A 20,516-nucleotide genomic window follows, 5' to 3' on the forward strand; every position below is an offset into this window, starting at 1 on the left:
CATATATAAAACAAATTTATTTTTCAGAAAGACACACATTCACTGGATGGTGTCATCAGTGATGTCATGAGTGATGTCACTGACCATGTCATGAGTGATGTAATATGTGACGTCATCAGCAGTGCATTACAGGCGCGCAAGTTATAGTGAGTCCAACTAACTATAACGTGGGAATTTCAATGGTTTTATGTCAGTAAAATTTCCAGCTAACTATAAATGGTGTGAAATCTATGGTTTTGTCAGTGAATTTAATAGGTTTTTTAAATGCTAATTCCTAACTATAACTGGTGTGAAACCTATGGTTTTTTCAGTGAATATATATATATATATATATATATATATATATATATATATATATATATATATATATATATATATATATATATATATATATATATATATATATATATATATATGACGATTCTTCTGAAAGAGATGATCAATGAAAGGCAAGAGCCAATTGCATTCTCCCCCTTCCTGCCGTTCTGTAGTCTGCCCGTATAGTCTGTCTGATTAGGTAATTTATGCGTGCATTATTACATGTATGATGGTGACGGCATACAGCGCGGCTGCGAGGCCCTGCAGAATGCATATGCGCCTGTCCGACATGCTTTCGTCCATTAACTGCCTCTTCTACTCCTCAGCCGACAACCGCAACAAGAAGCGCGTTGTTTACCAGAAGAACAAGCGCGACTTCTCTGCCTTCAAGGACCCAGACAACGAGCTGAAGGTCAAGATCTCGCCGCAGCTGCTGCTGGCTGCACACCGCTTCCTGGCCACCGGTGAGTCTTGTGTTGGTTGCTCTGCCTCCGCTGCGCCCCTGCTCGCTTCTGCTCGTCCACTCACCCCAGGCCCTTCCTCACTGATTTCTTTTTTTTCCTGTGCCATGCTCTTGGTTGGTTCCCCTGTTCTAGCGTTTCCTTAATCCCACTGCGCCATCGTTCTACTTTTGACCCTGTTTGATTTGCGCTTCGTCCGAGAGGTCTCCGTGTTTTCTTGCTGCCATATTCATTTCTACCTTATCCTCTATTTGTCTTTCGTGCGGTCGGGTACCCGCTCTTCATTAACACGCTTGCCTCCCTCCCTGTTTCCACCTCAGTACAGCTTTCTATGACAACTCTGTCCAAGGCAGCTCTGCGTGTGCCCTGCCCACCTCTCTCTTACCCTCAACGCCTAGGTTATGCTGTATGGCTCACGCTTGTCACTCTGGGGGCTCACCAGTAAGAGGGCAGGGTTGATAGTGTTCCTAAGACTTTAGAGCAGGGTTGTGGAAATCCTCTTGCCCAACCCCGAGGACATAGTGTTGAGCTTACAAGCAGCACATTTTCATGTTTATTTTGTCCACTGGACAAGTCGGCCCTTCAGTACATACTCTTTTGCTACCATTTTACGGTACCACAGTATGGATATGTGAAAGAGGGTTAAAGCCATATATGTAAGTTGTTCAAACTTGTATATATGATTCATTAATTCTAAAGACTCGACTGTTAGTGCAAGTGCTCTAAGCAAATGCAGTGAGCTTAGCCTCCATTACGGACAGTTGTGCCAGTATAAACATGCAACAATATAAGGCTAGTTATTATGCTCCCTGTAGGAAGCCTGGATGCCCAGTGGGGCAAATTCTCCCACATAATTCAAAGCTTGCTGCTAGTCGGGCACACCTGTTTCTCTAAGACTACCGTTAGTAGCACAGGACTGAGACAGACGGCTACTTCAGAGAATATGTATGTTAAGGGTTAGCTATAGCAGCGCAGCACTTGCGTCAAGAAACCACTCAGTAAAGCGTCGAGACCAGTTTAATAACATAAACAAAAATTCCATGATTGAAACGAGGCCAACACGACAAAAATGGTATCAGTCACTTTAAAGTTAATGGCGTATTAAAATGAGTTTCATTTCACGTGGCATCTCCATTCTTTGTGGAAGGTCATTGGAAGTTCCAGCCAGCACTCACAAGTGTCTACTGGAGGCGTTTCCTCCCTTCAGCGGCACAGCATGAATCCGACTTTCAGGCTGCTTCTAGCCCTCATTCAGGCTGGAGGGGCTGGATGAGAGTCGGCCACCTGTTCAGTCATGAATTGTCCTGCAGTGCTGTCCCCCACATGTCACAGCTTCTAAACTTCGGATTTCTCCATGGCAGACAACGTCTCTGGTGTTTACACGTCTGCCTAAGCCAGTAGGCAGTACCCTCCTCCTTCTAAGTTACCACCTCAGTCTGTGGATTTGATGCCCAAGCCCTTGCTTTCCTCTGGAGACTCCTCTTTCCAGATATCAGTTCACAGTGAGTGTAAGGTAGTTTTGCTACTCCCTTTCCTGTTCCAATAAAGGATCTTCATCAAATCCAGTGACTGACTAGTTAAAACATCTCAACAGGTCTCTTCAGCAGAAATGTCTTCTGGGTTCTCTGGTATGACCTATGGCGCTAAATGGAGATCCGCCCACCATGACCCTTTTGTAAAGTAGAACACACAGGTCTTGCGGGGGCAGGTTAGCACACCACCACAATTCAGCAGTCTTTGTTCACTCTCAGGTCCTGCTCCACACAAAGCTGCATGGGTCTGTTTGTCTGCTTTTCTCACCTGTGTTCCATCTCTTGGGAGCCTAGTAAGTCTGAGCTCAGAGGCTAGCAGCCCACACGCAACCCCATATTGAGTCCCTCTGAGCTGGGGACCGGTCTCACAAGCCTTGCAAGACCGACATAGAAGTATTCTTGCTGTAAATCCAACGCTTCTCTTTAGAACTCCGTCAGATATAGTACCTAGCAGAGGTTGATGGGGGTGCCCTTATTCTTATTCACCCTACCCACAATTTACTACAGTGTCTCCCTCACAGCGAACTACTGAGTGGTCAGTTCAAAGATTTCAAACGTTTAGACTAGTAAAGGTAGCCAAATGGGATTCCCTCGCATAGGCTATGTACATTGATCTCCCAAGCAAACCCAAGGCTATGTTACCCAAATCGATTTGCAGACTCGTGAATGATCTAAGGCTTCAAAGGAAAACATACTGAAAACACGTGTTCCCCATTTTAGCATCCCAGTGGGTTAGCCCCGCCCATTCACATGTATTTCTTATCTCCTCTTGGGCTTCCTAGAAGAGGACTATCACTCCGCTCCCACCTACTGAGGGCTGCAGACCCTTTTGACGTCATGTAGAGGGAATGGGCCCTTCTGCAGCGCTTTGCTGCAAAGAACTGGCAGGTTGTGCACCTGTTGCTGAGAAACTGAATACAGCGAACGTATACACCTTAACAAAAACACTTGCATTGAGTAACCAATTAGTGGTTTGTCAATTTGCAGAGTCAAACTGCTAGCAGGTATACAGTAGAGAAAAAGAACAGGAGCTGTGCGCAGATTGGTTCTCGAATAAATGAAAATATATGTAGGAGCATGAAAAAAGAATGGTGGTTGCTTTAAAAAAAAAAGCAAGGTGTAAATCTATGTTTGCTTAGCTATTGTGCAACTTTAAATACAATTTCTCGAATGCGTTATTTAGTAAAAACTTGTTTGATGCATGAAAGTACAAAAAAGGACGAATAGTGGATAATCAGTGTAACCCCATTATGAGCAACATTATGGGCTACAGGAAAATAAATCATGGACCTGTTTTCTTTAAAACAAAAAGTCACAAAGGTGCATCCACAGTACATGCCCTTGAATCGATGTGTATTTTCAACTTTCAGGAATTTACAAGAGTTTACAGACGTTTCAAAGCATGGCCAAAGTTTGACTTCCTACGGTTGAGTGTCCCTTTTACGAGACTGCAGATCATAGCTTCCAAGTTGCAGCTGTCCAGCTTGTGGAAGCAGTTGGATCTGAAAAGTGATTTAATCCCAGTGACTGATCTCTTGATTTTAAATTTGAAAAAAATGATGCGCTTTCAAGTCACTTTAAGTGTTTATTTATTTTATTTTTTCCTGATTTTTCGTCCTTGCATCACAATAGTTTCCTCATATTATTGAAGTGGGAGGGTGGGGATTGGGGCTAGTGAGAACCGAGTCACTGTCCACTAGAGATGCCTTCGGGATTGAGCGCTGCAGGTATGTTTTTGGCCTGAAATCTATCCCCCTATGAAAGGTAAAAGTGGCACTGGTGTACACCCTGAGTAGGAAGTTAAGGCTTTCACCCTCTGAATGCATACTGCATGTGGAGCTCTGTTTTTGGGCCCTCCGAGACCATCAGTCTCTGAGCTACGCATCACTTTCAGCTTAATATCTTCTACAGTCAAGACTTGGGTAGACTTCCTGAGCAGACTCATCCCTTCCTACCATGCCTAGAGCCTTCATCGAGAAGTTGTTTGTCTTCACTCCTAGAGGTGACGCGGCCTACCAGTGAACCACGTCACTTCCACAAAGAACTGCTGGTCCCTGCACTGCAAATCTTGACTGCACATTGGACTCCTGTGAGATTATTTTAGGATTAGCTGTAACTCAGGGATTTTCCTGCCTTCTTTTCTCTGCTTCAGGTCCGTAGGCTGATCCTAAAATTATAATAATTTGTGCTCAGTAATTCTAATGGCATTACCCTGGTTCCTGCCTTTGTAAATTCTTAAATATTTGTATCAGTTGAATAATTTGATTTGGGGATTACAGTTAAGAACTGTGTAAAGTGAAGTATATCGTTCTGTTATGAATAAGGGTTGTTTTGTTAATGTTTCAAACCTGCAATAGACTACTGCCTTCATTTGTACCTTCTCCTACACTGTGCTTCAGTTTCGCTTGAGTAGAAAATGGCTGTACACCAAATTTAAACAAAACCGCATCTTGAGTAAAAGATGTGATTTTCTCATGATTTGTGCTTACTTAGCAAATGTTTTCTGTGCCTGGTGCGGTTAAACCCGGAAGAACACACGTCTCGTGCTCCTGGTTTAAAAAAATATATTTTTAGCTTGGGTGTGCGGAAGTGGAACCGCTCTTTCTTGCTTTGTGAAATATGCGTGACACTGACAATAATAGTGTGCTTTAAAAGTAAACATTTTGATCTGGGATTCAAAGATTTGTAGGTTGCGCCAGAAAAGGTGCAGAGACCGGAGTCGTGAGAAGCAGAGTTTGGATTACTTAGTTGAACACAGACTACATTTTAAAATATCATTCAGGGTTAAGGCATCTCCTGAAGAGAGCTTTGTCTATCCAGCCCTTTCAGGCTAACTCTGGGGTAGAATGCATTTGCTGGAGAGATATGTCATCAGTCTGGTCATAGATTTGACTCATTATAAAATAGCCTAGATGATAAATCTTCTTGATGCAAGGCACAGCGTTTATCAACCTCTTAAAGCCAATAATGAAAGAAATGGCGGCTTTCTTCATAACGCACCAGCTAAAAGAAAGTGGTTTAAAACTGCTCTCGAGCCCACACCATAATATTCCAGCTTCCTTAAATAGACAGGAAGGATAAAATGCTGTGAAACCCCGGTGACATGTCCACCGTTTCACCGCACGTTATCCCCATTTTTCTGGCTTTAACAAAGGTGTCACTTCCAGTGCAACAGTCGTCAGGGTATGGGTATGCGTATGAATATGAAAACAAATTGATTCCAAACCACATTTCTTTTCTTTTCATCACAGTGTGTTACTGATTGATCGCTGATTTCATTGGCCCAAATGGTTCTGATCATCTAAAACTAAACTGTTGCATCATTTTCCCATGAAGGGAATGCCTTCTGTCCCAATTTATAGTGTGATGTTTTGCCCATTCATTCCTACACTTAGGCTGGTTATCAGGGAGTTATTTTATAGTGCCTAGGGCCCCATCGTACCCTTGATATTCTTAGGGTGACCAGTGTCTTCTGCTACTGACCCTTGATTAAGTTTGGTATCCCGGTGTAATCCTTTAACTCCTGTTTAGTGGTCGGAAGGCGCAATACGAACCATTATTAAGAGTCATTGTTTATGGTCTTTTACCTTTACTTCTCCCCAAGTCCATTATGGTCATCTATTCTGGGTTCTGAGAGTTGTTTTAGTCCACAGAATATTTAAACCCACTGCATTCTGCGCTCTTTATTTGGTTGACTTTAAGTATTATCTTTTTGTTGTCGCCATTCCTAACAATAGAATTGGTTCAGTGCGGCTCTATTATCTTGAAACCTGTGCTTCTTATTTCATTTAGCAAGAACAACATTTTTTTAGGGTCACATATCTCATTATCACTGGCAGAGTATCAGATTTCCATTTGTCTTATAAAAAGGTCTTCTGGCTTTCTTTCCATCTCTGTGTTTTTGAATCTTCACAACTTGGAAATGCCAATGGCCCTTTAGTTTACTTGGCAGATGCAAATAGCATTTACTCATTAGGCGGCCCTATTGCCTCTTATAAAGGGGTTAAGGTTTTCCCTTCAGTCTTATTGCCGAAATCTGAGTCCACAAGCGAGATTATTATGGGTTTATTGAAATTAAAAACTCTCTAGCTCTCTGTTGAATGCATGAATGTAGTGTATGGCTTTACCTCTCACGCAAGTGGATCCCATGGTTGCTATTGTGCTTTTTTGACATTTAAGCTTATTGGCATCTCTTCCACAGATAGGATAGTTTCCCGGGAGCATATAGGGCTATTCAGAATTTTTTTTTCATATGTTTATATCTAGGTTGTTGCCTATAGATTTTCATATTTGCTTACAGCTGACAGAACATTTGTTATATTTGTGTGCAGAGCTGAGCCCTGCACACTGCGTTTCCGCAAGGGTCTTAAAACCTTCCTGTTCCCAGCATAACGCCTTGATGCTGTTTCCTTACCATCCGATGTTGTCTTAAAGCGCCGGGACGCCCGAGGGTAGCTGCGCGCTATATAAGATTTAAAATAAATTAAAAAAAAAAATAAATTACACACCAAAGATTTCCATGTGGTTGACAAGACTAAGGGCATGGCAGTGTATCCTTGTATCCTACAGAAATGTTATGAATGGGAGTGTATCCCAGAAGAAGGTGAATTCAGGTCGGTAGTGTTATGCCTAAAACATGGCCATCAACTGGTCAGGCTCATCTTCATGTGGTGTTTTATTGCTTGTTTTACCAAGAACAAGACTTAAAGATTTGCATTGATGAACAGTTTTACCTACACTAGACATTCAAGTGTGTCAGCCTACCACCCACAAGGTCTAAGGGAAGCCTCAATACCCTTCTTTTGGTTCTTGATCCATGGTGCTAAACATTTTACAGGAAGTAACTTTAAAAGAACCCGTAGAGGAGGAAAATAAATCTTCATGCATCAATAGTTAAACAGCTTCGGCACCGTATTCAGCAACACATATGATGTTTGTCTCGGCTTTGGTGTTCTATGATGCTCTAAACCGAGGGGTGTGCCAATTATGGGAGATTCCAAGATCTTTAAGAGCCATACTTGGTGACCTCTACATACGGATGTTACAGCAGTTCCAGGGTGCCCTCTCCAGTTTTCAGAAGTCTGTAAAACTTACAGCTCTAAACACGATCCCCATTTTTCAGAACTACTGTTAGGGGACATTTTTATTTTAAATACAGTGGCTATCATCCAAAGCCTCCCTCAGTCTCACACATTCTCGTTTTAGGCTGCAACAGCTTGTTAACTGAGACCTCTTTGTTTTCCAGATGTCACAAGATAATGTTTCCAATCTTGGCTGTTTACTTCTCAGTGACTGTTACTTGGGCATTGGCCAGACAAACATTTGGGCATTAACACTATGCTGAACTTAACAATGTGATGGTTTCTCGATATCCTGATATTGCACTGTTTCCATGTGGTCTTAGAATGTTTTCAACATTTTCCTCCTGCAATGTTTGCCAGAAACCTTCCCCGTCTGATGCCAACTGCACATTCAGTCAACTAGAGTATCGCCGTCCCTGCGATGCCCCTTGTGCAATAGTAAGTTGTACAGATACATGAAAGGGAGTAGTGTCTGCCAGGACTGCCTCGCCTTTTTTAGGAATGTGTTTTGTATTACAGAGCTGTTATTCTCCTTCTTGAGGCCATGCTGTAAAAACAGCGTAATCCTGGCGTCGGTAGAAGCTGCATGTTTTTCCCTTCATCTTCCAGATTTCCCTCTGTTTGTAATAAATAGGATCTGTTTAATCCCCTGCGTTACGGGATTACCTTAACTCCTCCGTATGAAGCCCGTCTGCACAGGCTTTGCTCCCTGATTACTTTTTACTTTCTGATGAGAATTGTATGTTGAGGGAGTGAGGATTGAGGAGGGTGAAGAGTGGAAAATGTCTTACCAACATATGAACCGATTTGTGTTGCCTTTTTCCCTCCTGTGATACCGCTTCCACCCTTGTCAACAGTATGTTCCCTACCCAATTGTTGATGTCTGCGCTGTGCCTAAGTAGCTTCGAATGGCTGTTTGCAGTAGCACAACACCTCTGAAGTGGTAGGGTTACGCATCCCTCATCTAATAGAGCTACTGCATCCCGCTAGCTGAAAATGACCAAACTGCACGAACAAGCCCAGTGGTTTGATGAAACGAATGGCATAAACACAGCAGTACTATTAGTAGGAAGCCATTGATGCCTTGTATGTCACTGGTGAGTTGTGAAGAACCACTGAACTTGGAGCAACATGCACAGTATTTCGTCTCCTCCTGAAAGCTGCAGCAGGAAGCAGCAAAAGACAGCACTGCTCCTAACGATGCCCTTGCGCTCAGCCTAAAACTTGCAGCTCAAAAGATGCCAGACCTTTCGCAGACCTAAGAAACCAGCATGGGATTAACAACCTCACTTTTAGGAATAATATTTCCACATCTTTTTAGCATTCCCGGGGTGACATTTCCTTCAACTACGAAACACCTTTCGGTAATTCACTTTGCAGACAGAGACAGTAAGTAATTCTTTAATTCATGCTTGCTGAATTGGCTTACAGAACTGAACACAATATTACGTACTTCTGCACTATTTTATTAATGTATTTGTGGGTAACAGAGGGTCATCAAGGTAATTTAGCCATTGACCCGGAGCCAGTATATTCATTTTAGGGTCAGTGACCAGGAGATCCATGATTTCTTTCCACCTTCCAGTGCGAATGCAGCGTTCTGGGTTACCCTGAGTTAGGTGATATGCTGTGTTCCCAGGCTAGTATTGCATGGGCGCGAAGAGTAAATATGGGAGTTGATATTACTTTGCACTACTATGGGGTATTCTGCTGCATGCATAAAACGGTAAGTACGTAAACTAGACATAACTAATGGCGCTAAGTTTAGGTTGTCCCCGGCTTCAAGTGTAATTCTTAGGCCTTGACCTTAGATGTGAGAGTGGTGAAATGATGCAGGGTGGGAGGTGTTTTTTTTTTTTGTTTTGTTTTTTTTGTAACAAACTCTGTGCTTTTTTCAGTTACAAACAAACTTGTTCGCCAATACTTTCTGTAAGCATCTGTCCAGGCCCGCGAGGAGTTTCGTAGTCAAACATCTAATCAATGAGGCAACAGACCATAATAGTGCCACAATTTCCCCCAGATCTATTCCTATGTGCAGGGACAGCCCCTTGCGATATAAATGGGTTCCTCCCGTTTCGCACACCAGTCCATTCCTGCTCTCTATTCAGCAGCCTTCGTGAGCGGGCCTACTGTCTTCCAGGGGAAGAGGTGTTTAATGGGAAGCAAAGGGAAGTTGGGCGTGGTGCATTTAGCCTTGAAGATTAAAACTCCAGGTTTAGTTTCGTTTCAGAGAGTTTTTTCCCATTTTACTTTGATGGCATGCATGTTTCCTGGAGTTGGTTATTTATCTCAAAATAGATTTTAGCGTAGGCGAGAATGTCATGACACTGATGATATTCAAGTGGGTGTTGCCAGGCTAAAAAAATTATAGTGATGAAGGGACAGGTAGAGGGCAGTACTATATAAGACCGAATGGGATTTGGGGAGGGTGGTGCCAGATAAAGTGGTTGAAATCAGCTGGCTAGGGTGCTTTAAGGTGGGTAGGGAACTGCCGTCCTTATTATGCGTTCAAAGCAAAATTGACTAGAATATTGCACTTTGCAGTCCTAAATGACAAACTAAGCTTTATTAGTCCCGGTTGGCCTTTCCCTCTCCTTCGCCTTCACTGGCTATTTAATTGACATCATCCCAGATTGCAGAGGTGGATTTGGTAATATATCCAGGACAAAAGTGGGAATTGCGATAGGTTGAAAAGAAAACAGTGAAAATGATCCTGAATTGGAAATCCACACTTTTTGGGAATCTTGAAGATAGTTCAATTTTCTTGATCTGCAGAGGTACAATGGTTTCTTTAAAGGCAGTTGAACTAGCCCCTAAGAGAGGAGTGGCTAATAAAATGGGTTGCACAAGGCTATACGTTATCACATCACTTACAAGTTTGGTGAAGATTTTTGTCACTGGGCGATTAACAGTTTTGCAGTCTTGTGAGGGTGAGAATTTCACGGACTTGCGAGAGAGAAGGTAGAAACCATTGACTAGTTTATTTCCTCACAATCTGCAGTATTGTGTTAAGCACTTGAGGCCACATGTGGAAAGGAGCCTAGTTGTGAAGGTCTATCTTTAAATGAAGTTTTTCCAGAATAAGAGACAAGGAAGAAATCGTAGGAACGCCCCCAAAAGCGTGCCACTGAAAAACAAACTGCAATTCAAGAGGAAGCACACATTGTAACTCTTAATTCGGAGGAATAAAGGGATTTCTAAGGTGTAAGAGACATTCTGATTTCGGAGCAATACTACCCCCAGATGTGTTTTTTGTCTTATTGGGCCTGGTCAGTGCAGTGTTGCTTGTTTTTAGAAAAAGACTACTGAATAGCATCTGCAGAAACCTTAAAATACTCCCACCAGTGGAAATTACCGAAAGAGGTTTTGGAAAATAGAAAACAACGCCTTCAAGGAATAGTATTCCAGGGAAGTTCCAATCTTGGTATATATATATTCTAAAATCCAGTGGTCACTTCTTGCTTGTTTAGTAATTTATGGCCTATTGCACCATACATCTTGTACACTGTTGTCTTATCGTGCTGCCTACATCATCTCATTATATACTAAGGGATCTGAGCTCTGGCCACACTAGGTCATGTTTTTTTTTTTTAACTGAAGCCTGGCTATATTTGCCACTGTCGACGACTGTGGCCCTATTCCAATTCCCCGAAATGCCAAATTACTTCCAAAGAGTCTACATTTTTCTTTCTTCCTGGTCCCTAAAGTGGATTGCTTTGAACAATATACGCTATTCTCTTGTGAGCTCTAAAAAGTATTCAGTGTTGATTTTTGCCAGCTGGGAGTTTTATGTTGCTCCTTTGGTTTCCTTCGTTTATGGACCCAACACCTATGCCACAGGCCACAGGCTTCAATAAGCCCATTTCCTAATGGTAACATTTCTCAGAGGGTTGACTGCCAGTAGTCTGTTTAGCAAACCTTGCTGCTCCTTTTTTTGTGTGCATCTCACTTATAAACAAGCATTGGCATAGCCAGTAGGTCTCGCCTTTGGGGCCTTTTAAGTATTTAGTTATGCAGCACAATATCCTTGGTGCAAAAGAATCAACGGTTGCATGGCTAACACTTATAAGGTCCCAAATGCGAGACCTATTGGCTTTGCCAATGCTTGTTTCAATATGGTGTTGATTCAGCGACTTAATGTGCAAGATGTCCCAATGTCGATGCACTTAAGTCAATTGATAGGATCTATTTGAAACGTGCATACACTTTAAATAGGACCTGAACCTCAAGAATGGCAATGCTCTTTTTCTGGTGCCTTTAATAACCATCCTTTCACCTACAAATAGAAGGTCTGCTCCTCGCGAATCAGGTAGAAGGAGGCACACATGTTTCAGGGCTCAATAGTCTCGTGGAGAGGGGGCAAGGACTAGTGGTTCGGCACAGAAGGATCCTTTTGCACAAGGATGAATGACTTTTTATAAAGTTGTGCTCTTCTGTAACAGCACAGACAAGCTGCATATAAGCCAAGACGGTCCTTTCCTGCATATTACTGCTCAGTATACTATTGAAGAAGTCTCATGTTAACCAAGACTGCGGGAAAAAGCATATCTGAACTCCACTATAGGCCCAATGAATCTCGATTCTGGATTCTTTTGAGGGCACCTCCCACTATCATCTCCCACACTTTCTAGAACATTAGGGATGCGCATGGCATATCCATATAATGTAGGCTTATTTTCCAAGCAACAATCTGGCAAGAAGCAAACTCAACTGGAACCCAGAAACGAGAACTAAAGCCTTGAATCCGGAGATGAGGATAAAGAAACTGAGGAAGAGGAGAGGTGACAAAAGACGCGTGGAAATATGTGGAGGGGTATATTCTGCAGCGTTGTATTAACTTCAACACAGCAGGCTGAGAGCTAATGGCAATGAGGCACCCATATTGCTGAGAATTGAACTGACCTGACTGAAGTCTACTGTACGGAGTGAGAAACAAGAGATTGAGAAGGACATGGGAGCAGAGGAGCAAAGACAAGGGGGGTAAAATGGAGAGAACGATGGTAGAAGTAATACGAGGATAGATGGAGTGGCTGGCAAATGCATACTCTTTAGAGATGCTGGTAAAATTAGGGTTTGTTCGATTTAGGCATCCTCTTTTTCTACTGTAGCCATTACAAATCAATTCCGATAAGTAGCTGCATCGAAATCCTGCCACGCATCCTGATTATCCCGTGTCCAACCACAGACACGCGAATGCTCATGCCATCGGTGCTCCTTTGAGACCTCTGCCGATTGTCTACGCGGTGAACTCGCGCTGTTTGCCGACCCCTGCAGCCGACCCGGGACCTGGAGCCGACCGCCGCCCTGGAAATGGCCGGGCGCCGTCAGCCGATCTCGCTCACAGGGCACTAGTTTGGACAAGAGCGCTCCTGATCGTGGGAAGGAGCCACATCGCCCCTTCCGAACTGGTAAGGTTCCTGGCCGGATCGCCCTGCTGCCACGATCCATGTGACTCCGACCCGCATTGTTTTTCCCCCGGTGAGCCTGGAGACTGCCCGGAGTCTATCTTGGGGTGCCCGCCCTGCCGCAACTCGTCCACTTCGCTGGCTGGTTTAACAGCGTTTGTTCTGCCTCGGCCCGGACCTGTGTGCTGCTGCTAGTCGGTGGCTCCCACTCTTCTAACTCCCGCCTGGATAGTCGCCCCACTGCTTTTACTGTTGGCTTGCTGCGGAGGTGACCATGCCGTCCCCTCCCGTGTAGAGGGAAGATGGCGGATTCCTCGTCCTCAACGGGAAAGATCCTGCCTATGCCTGACCAGGTGGACACCGGGGGGGAGCGCCCATTCTGTACGAGTCAGCCAGCGATGGGACGGGACCCGACCCTCGGCGATATCCTTACTGCCTTGCTTGATTTGCAGGCGCAATGGCGGCGACAAACCTACATCTTGGAACGGCGGATAGTGGGAGCTACGGACGGTCCGCTACAACAGCGTTTGATTGGCCCCTTGCTACCGCTGACTAACCCTGTTCAGGAGACAGTGTTGCACTGCGGGGCTGTGCAGAAGCGATCAGACCTTGGAAACGCAGTTGACTGTATCACTTCTGGGGAGGCTACTGTTGCGAAGCCGCCCCTCGACTCACTGCCTGATACTGTTGCCACCGGCTTAACACTGTTGCACCCCTCAGAGACTCTCTGGGCGATGGATTCCCTCCCTGCCCTCACTGTGACTTTTTCTCCTCGCCTGCAGTGTGTGGGTCACCTAACGAAGGGGAGGGCGCCCCACCGTTTGCGCGCTGCTGGTGATGTCGACTGGGGGCGCTCGCACCTTCCTCCTCTTCGCCTTCCTTGCTGGAGGAGGCCATTTTGTTCCTTTGTCTGGCCGATGAAGAATGTATGGCGGTGGACATGTTTGGAGGTGTTTCGGCGCTCTGGCCAGGGCTGAGGATGTTCACACGCTACCTTGCCGACTGACTGGTGATGACCTGGCCTGGAATGTCATTTGTTGTGAATTGCGCACCGAGGGGGGGGGGATGCTTTCCTTCTTTCACGACCGTTGTTTTAGTATCCTTTTGTTAGTCTACGTGGTTAAGATCTTGGTCCTGGGCGAAAAGGGGGTCTGGTAGTGGATTACTTGCTTATAACTGCTGCGAGGTCTTCCAATTCTGAAGCTCTGTTTAGGGCAGTAACCATCAAATTGCTCGTGAGCCTGGAGAGCTTGATAATTGTTGGCTCCTCCCCACCTTCTTCATCTTTGGGGGGTCATAGACTTGTTTGTATACTCGTCTTCCTCCCTATATGTCAAACGTGACGCTTTTTCTTTTCTGCCTTTCTTCCGATCCTCGGATCTTACTTTCTCTTTCTTTTTCTTTTCCCTTTACTTCTTGCTTGCTACATTTCGGGTTTATGGGGCGACAGACACTCTGCTGGGGGGGGGCAGGCCATAGCCTCTGCATGTGTGTAGGGTGGGGGGTTATATTTTAGTTTTCGTTAGTTTCTATGGTACCTATTTATGATCTTTTTATAATTTTCTCTTTTTCTGTTCTGGGTCTGTAATGGGGGTTCGTAAGGAGTGGGTGGCGCTGTGGGTGGTATGCAAATGTGGACTGACGCTCCTGTTGTTTAGCACTGTGCCGCCATATTTCTGGGGGGTTTATCACTCCTGCCATGTTTATTGCTGCCTGCATGTGTTGCGAAGCGGATTGTATGGACTCAGTTCTCCTTGATTCAATTTTTACCGATTTATGTTTAGATCAAAACTTTAAAAATTAACCTTCACTGCTCCTTCTCCTTGGCGGCATGATTCTCCCTAGTGTAACTGCAGTTACTAGTTGCTATATTGCCTTATACCGCTGAGGGACCTGGATTGTCTGCATTTGTGCTTAACTGTTTCGTGGCCGGCCTGACGGTTGTAGGCCCGTATTTGTTCCCTTTTTCATGCACAATAAAGGTTTTCAAAATTCCGATAAGTAAAATCTTTGTGAGGCGTGGCATTAACAGATGAGTCCCTTTGGATGCTAGCCCCAAAGCCATCATTCTGTATTGTGTTATGAGCTAACCAGCTTCGTATCTCCTTGGCTTCTTGCAGCCACGTCCAGCTGTCATGGTATTTGGATAAACGTATGCATGAAATGTTGTACTTTGGCGCTTGGTGATGACTTCATCAGCCTTTGGCACATAATGCTGTCAACATTCTCCTCTACCTTATTTTTGGCAAACTCTTGATATGAACATTATTGGTGAAGCTTTGTATATATTAGGTGTGCATAAAGCATCTGAAGGATGAGGTCTTGTAACCAACATTTTCTCTAGCACAAGAAAAGAAGTGCCACCATAGTACTGAAATAAGTGGTCAATCCTAGCAGACCCAGGCCTATTGCAAAATGAAGGACATATGTCACAGGGGGCACATACAGTGTAGACAAGGCTGAGGAGTGGCCAGAGAAGGCATGTTTGAGTGGATTATTAAACCTTTCCTCGATTACTAGCACTGCAAGCGTGTACAGAAAACCTTATTTATAGAACCTCCAGATCCTGCTGCCTTTGAGGGACACCTGCTGCTACTACCAGGAGGGAGCCAAGACCACGTATAAAAATGGTCATTCTACAAACAAGTCATTTTAGGCCAATTTACTGGACTGTTGCACTTGTACCAGCATCAGCACGAAACAACTATCATGGACCATAATACTGCAGTGGAAGTCTGAACCGGCTTTGGTACAGGTCCAGAAACAAGTGTTAATGGTGAACAATTGGTGACAGAGGAGGGCCAGCAGGTATTGCACTACTGGGACCCAAAGGCACACCTGAGGGAGCCAATAGCATCTGGAAGGGTTGCAGCATGTCCTTCTTGAAGGCAGCCATATGCTGCAGGGTTGAAGATTATACAGGGAATTTAGGGCGCACTGGGACCAAATTTGGGAATGACTCTGAGTAGAAGAAGCCGGAACATCGAGGACCACCCTTGTGACTTCTTGCCAGAATCAGTGGGGCAATGGGGACATACCCCACTTGGATTTGTGGCATTTATGGTGCCTTTTCGATCTCCACTTACTAGAAGACTTCAAGCAGGACTTTAATTCCATGCAGGAAAGACTTCGTGATCGATAACAACTCTGGTGACCTTGAGGGGACCTCCATTTCAAACGTGTCCTCTTCTAATGCTCAGCAAAATAACACTTCACCTTTGACTGCCTCCGAGGGCATGACACCACATTTACTGCATAACTGAATCATGACTGGAGCCCAAGTACCATAGCCACAATTTGGCAGGACCATGATAGAAATTAGTTTTCTGCTGTTGTTTTTTGGGGTCAGGGACATCTTCCTTGGCACGCTGTCTTTGAAAAAATATTTGCAGTTGTCGGAAAACCACAAAAGTTGGGTGTGGAGCTCCGTATCTACATGTAGAATTGTGGAAACATTGAAAATAATATCCATGCACAAAGGTGGTGCTTATATGTGGCTTCTCTCCGTCACTTCCAGGGCAGTGTGAAGTTACAGTGGAGCCTTAACACTTCACCTAATAAAATACGAGGAGCACTGATGGAAAAAGTCAAGACTTAGTCGGGTGCCTGGGATATTGTTAATGGGACAAATCTGCAGTAAAAAGTGACCATCAGAATCCTCCCTTCAGGGGACCATCATTATGGGCAGTGTCCCTAAGGGAAATTCTAATATTAGTGGAAGGTTTGTCAGATTGTTCGGCCAAAGATTATTTTATAAGAGTTATTTCTTCCCTCAAGAGCTCAGACATGGGGCCATCATCCATTTGCATCTTCCTGCCTTGATAAACAAAGAAATAATTCAGAGTAAACCTTTTAGAGGATAGCAGGGCGCTGCTACGCTTCAAAAAGATATTCAGGGACAACTTTCTGGAAAAAATAGTCTTGACGGAAGTGCTAAAAAGCAGAGCTCTGTTCAGGGACCCCCTCAAACCCCATGGCGATAGACTTCTAAAGTATGGTGCCGGAATACAGCACACCCTTATCTCACCAACTGAAGCTTGGGTCTTTTCAACCGCTACTGACCTGTTTCTGTGTACAGCCTTTCAGGCTTGTTGAAGTCTTACACTGGGGGACTCCGCTTGAAAACAGCCATATAAAAGATCCAGTGCAGGAGAACTGGTAGATCTGAAGAGGAGACTCGTCTGTGCTGATGCACTCTACTGGCTTCACTTGTGACTTAGCAAGAGTACGGACTCACAGTATGCAGCCACAAACTGGAAACACCAGCACTATTGAGAACAAGACAGTCATAATGTCGAAGAGAAATACGTTTGGGGGGCGGGGGGGGAGTGGGTTCATGCTGGTGGCGCCTGTTTCGGAGCACATTATTTCACCTTCACACAGTAGTTAAATATAGAGGCAAGCTCCGGCTCCTCTTCATGCTCCTCTGCGGGGCTGGTGTACGTTTGCCCCGGGACAGCAGAGCTGTCAGAGACACTCACTGTGACATGTTCATCACAACCCCTCGAGGAGAACACAGAAGGAAGGGGGTGGAAAGGGGGAGATAATAGCCTCGGTGCCCACCGAGCGTAGGAAGTAGAGCTGAGAGGAGTGTGGGCAGAGAGGAGGGGCTGTGGAGAGAAAGGGTACAGTGAGGTGAGAGGAAGGAGGGAGCAAGAGATTGAGAGAAAGGATGCAGAGGGAGGCGGGACTGGCAGAGTGAAGCCAGAAGGAGTGAGGAGCAGAGTGGGGGCCTAGACATGTGCGAAAGTTAATTGAGAGGGGGAGCAGGAGGTGAGCCTGCGGGTGGTGCACGCGCACGCGCTGGAGAGAGCATTCTGCCCTTTTGGGAATCACATACTTGTGCTTGTGGTGCGCCCCTGTGCGCTCCCGCAAGGTGTATGCCGCCACAAGCACGATTATGTGCTTCTAAAAGAGCTGTACGATGGCTAAAAGTCTCCTATGCAGCGCATGCTCGCTGCATAGGCGAGACCTAAAAAACGAAAAAGGGATTACTTGGTGTGGGGGAATGCTCGACGTTATTTCCACTGACAGTTACTCTGGTCGTATTTTAGTCCATAATTTCATTACAAGACCGGAGGCTAACATTATGCATATAACTTTTAATGCAACTATAAACAGCTGCATATGTCATAAAGCAAAAGTTCCAATGGAACAGTACCAACAAAACAATTCTAGAAAGCACTAAGCAATCAGCCTCTTTTAAATGCGGCTCCAAGCAGATAAGTCATGTTTTCTCTACTCTCTAATTGACATTGCTGTTCTTGCTTACTATCATTGTTTTATCTTTATTACAATATTCCTGTTGTATTGTACTACATATTCTGATACTATATATTGTTGTATTGATACTATATATTGTTATTATACTGGTCTTCTATTGCCAGCTACTCTCCCTTCGGAAGGCTTCGTCCCCCTTCCCTTCCGTGCTCGAGTCCCCGACCTCCAATTTATGGAGGTCGGCCCTTTCCGATCATTTCTTTACCCTCTCTCCGTATTTTTATTGTTTTGCATCGTCTGTCTGCTTCATAACAACCGAAGCGCAACAGCGCTCATGGCCCCCCACAGCGTCCAAGCCGCCACAGCTCCGACAGCGCTTAATTCTTAAAATACCTGACTCGCGTTTATTCTTTGCCCTTCACCGCTCATGAAGCAACGAGAGGACAAGAGGAAAGGCCCTTGACAACACGCGCGCCGCGCGCTATGTTTGCCTACCGCCTTCCTCTTGTCACACGCTCACAATGAGCGTCTCCCAGCAACCAGCTGATCGCGATCGGAGAAACTGTCATTTCTCCGACGCGATCAGCAATTTTACACGAAGAACCGGCCTTCTCTTCATTGCCTAACCAATTTAAGCTTAAAATAGCTTAATTTAACTAAAATTCGTCCCTCTTTCAACAAATAATTCCCATAATCACAAAAGAAAGGGGAAATATTATTTATTATTCATTATTTAATTATTTACTTACCCCCCAAAAAAAAGGGAGAAATAAGAGAATTATTTGACTTATACTATTGCCTCTCCACAATGTCTGATTCTGACTCAGACCAAGACAATGTCTCTCTCCCTAATTTTCACAACGAAGCTTTTAAATCTCTTATCCATAGAGAAATGCGATCATGCATGTTCTCTACTCTTTCCCAAGTTATGGCATCCAAAAGGTCCCTCTCCCCAGAAGAGGAAGATGAATTCCAAGAGGATTCCAATGATGACCTCTCTAATTCTAGGGGCAAAAAAACTAAAAAAATTAAAAATATTGACCCTACCCCTAAGAGCACTATTACAGGTCCTAGTACCTCGGGTGTCCCCAGCGGCACAACCTATCAAGGTGTCCACCGCGGCACAACCTATCAAGGTGTCCATCGCGGCACAACATATAAAGGTGTCCACCGCGGCACAAATCTTAAAGGTGTCCTCAGCGGCACAACTCATCCTAGTGCTCAAAATGATGATTCCATCTGCAACGATGATTTCAATAATTTTATTCACGATGATATTAACGACACTATCTCTGATTTTCCTGATGAATACATCCTTGATCTAGATGAGGATGATCAAGATTTTGATTCCATTGAGGATAACCTACCCTCCTCCTCAAAAGATAGTATCCTAGACCCTCTCGGTCAGGAAATGTTTTCCCCCCTCAACATTAAACATCCTAGGAGCTATGATTGGACTCCTTTGGAACACGTTAGCCAATTCATCACAAAATGGATCAGAAATCCTCTTGAGAGGAATACTCGCAACCTCTTACGAATGGAATGCTCAAGACCCTCTATTGAAGGCAAAGTCTGCTAAACACCCAATCTCGTCCCTGAATTAATAAAATATCTCTTCAAACTCGGCAGAGATCCTAGGAAGGGCATGGAGAGATCCCTCAAAATCTGCCAAGACCGAGTTTTAGACATCTTAGGCCCCCTCTCTAAAATTATCGATGCAGCTGAAGACAGTCACATTAATGGCTCCACCCTGGATACTAACCTCATACGTGGTTGGAGTCAGAGGGCACTAGTCCTTTTAGGAAACGCCAATGCTGGCCTTAATTCCGAAAGAAGGAGAGTCGTCCTTACTAAAATTAGCCCCAAACTAAGCGACTTAGCTGACTAAGAACCCTCCCTTAACCCTAAGGGACTACTTTTTGGGGAAGACCTCATCAAAACGCTAGGTAGATATGTATCAACCTTTACTGCCCTGGATAGAGCTCACCAGAATATGAAAAAAGTCTTCAACCCGAACACTAATAATCTTTTTGGCAGGGCCGGAAGAAGGGGCCAATCTTTCAGCCGTTTTAATCGAAGGCCCTATGGTAGATCAAGAGGCTTTGACACTAGAGGCAGTTACCAGTCCTCCTACCAATCTCAATTCTATCCTCCATTATAGATAAAGATCAGCGTATGCAAATTGGACTTGTCGTGCTCCACTGGCTCCAGTGCGGCTAAGACAGCCAGAAGCTGCAACCCAACCAACTCAAGAAAATTTCCATCTGATGGAGACATCAAACCGCAGATAGATTCAACAAAACACAACAGCAGCTGACCAGGGCTTTGCACTTTAATTTCGAATCTCGGCAAGTCCGTAAGACACTGTGCACAAAGAACATCCGGAGCTAGCCGCAGTGAAGCTCCCGTGTCGAAACTGATACAAATTCTTATAGGTAAGGATGGTGCACAAAAAATAGAAGTCCATGAGAGTCGTAGTGTTTTAAAAAAGTTTTCTTT

General features: G+C 44.5%; 1 protein-coding gene across 2 annotated transcripts in view; it reads left to right on the forward strand.

Moving 5' to 3' along the window:
- CNNM4 (cyclin and CBS domain divalent metal cation transport mediator 4) overlaps positions 1-20,516 on the forward strand; it is a 363,208-nt gene that overhangs the window by 207,229 nt on the left and 135,463 nt on the right. For both annotated transcript variants that reach the window (XM_086943349.1, XM_086943350.1), the window contains exon 3: positions 645-782. In XM_086943349.1, the coding sequence (XP_086799475.1) occupies positions 645-782 (138 nt within the window). The remainder of the gene's footprint in view (positions 1-644; positions 783-20,516) is intronic.

The sequence above is a fragment of the Lissotriton vulgaris genome, chromosome 11, assembly GCF_964263255.1.
Source record: "Lissotriton vulgaris chromosome 11, aLisVul1.2, whole genome shotgun sequence".
NCBI classification, from domain to species: Eukaryota; Metazoa; Chordata; class Amphibia; order Caudata; family Salamandridae; genus Lissotriton; species Lissotriton vulgaris.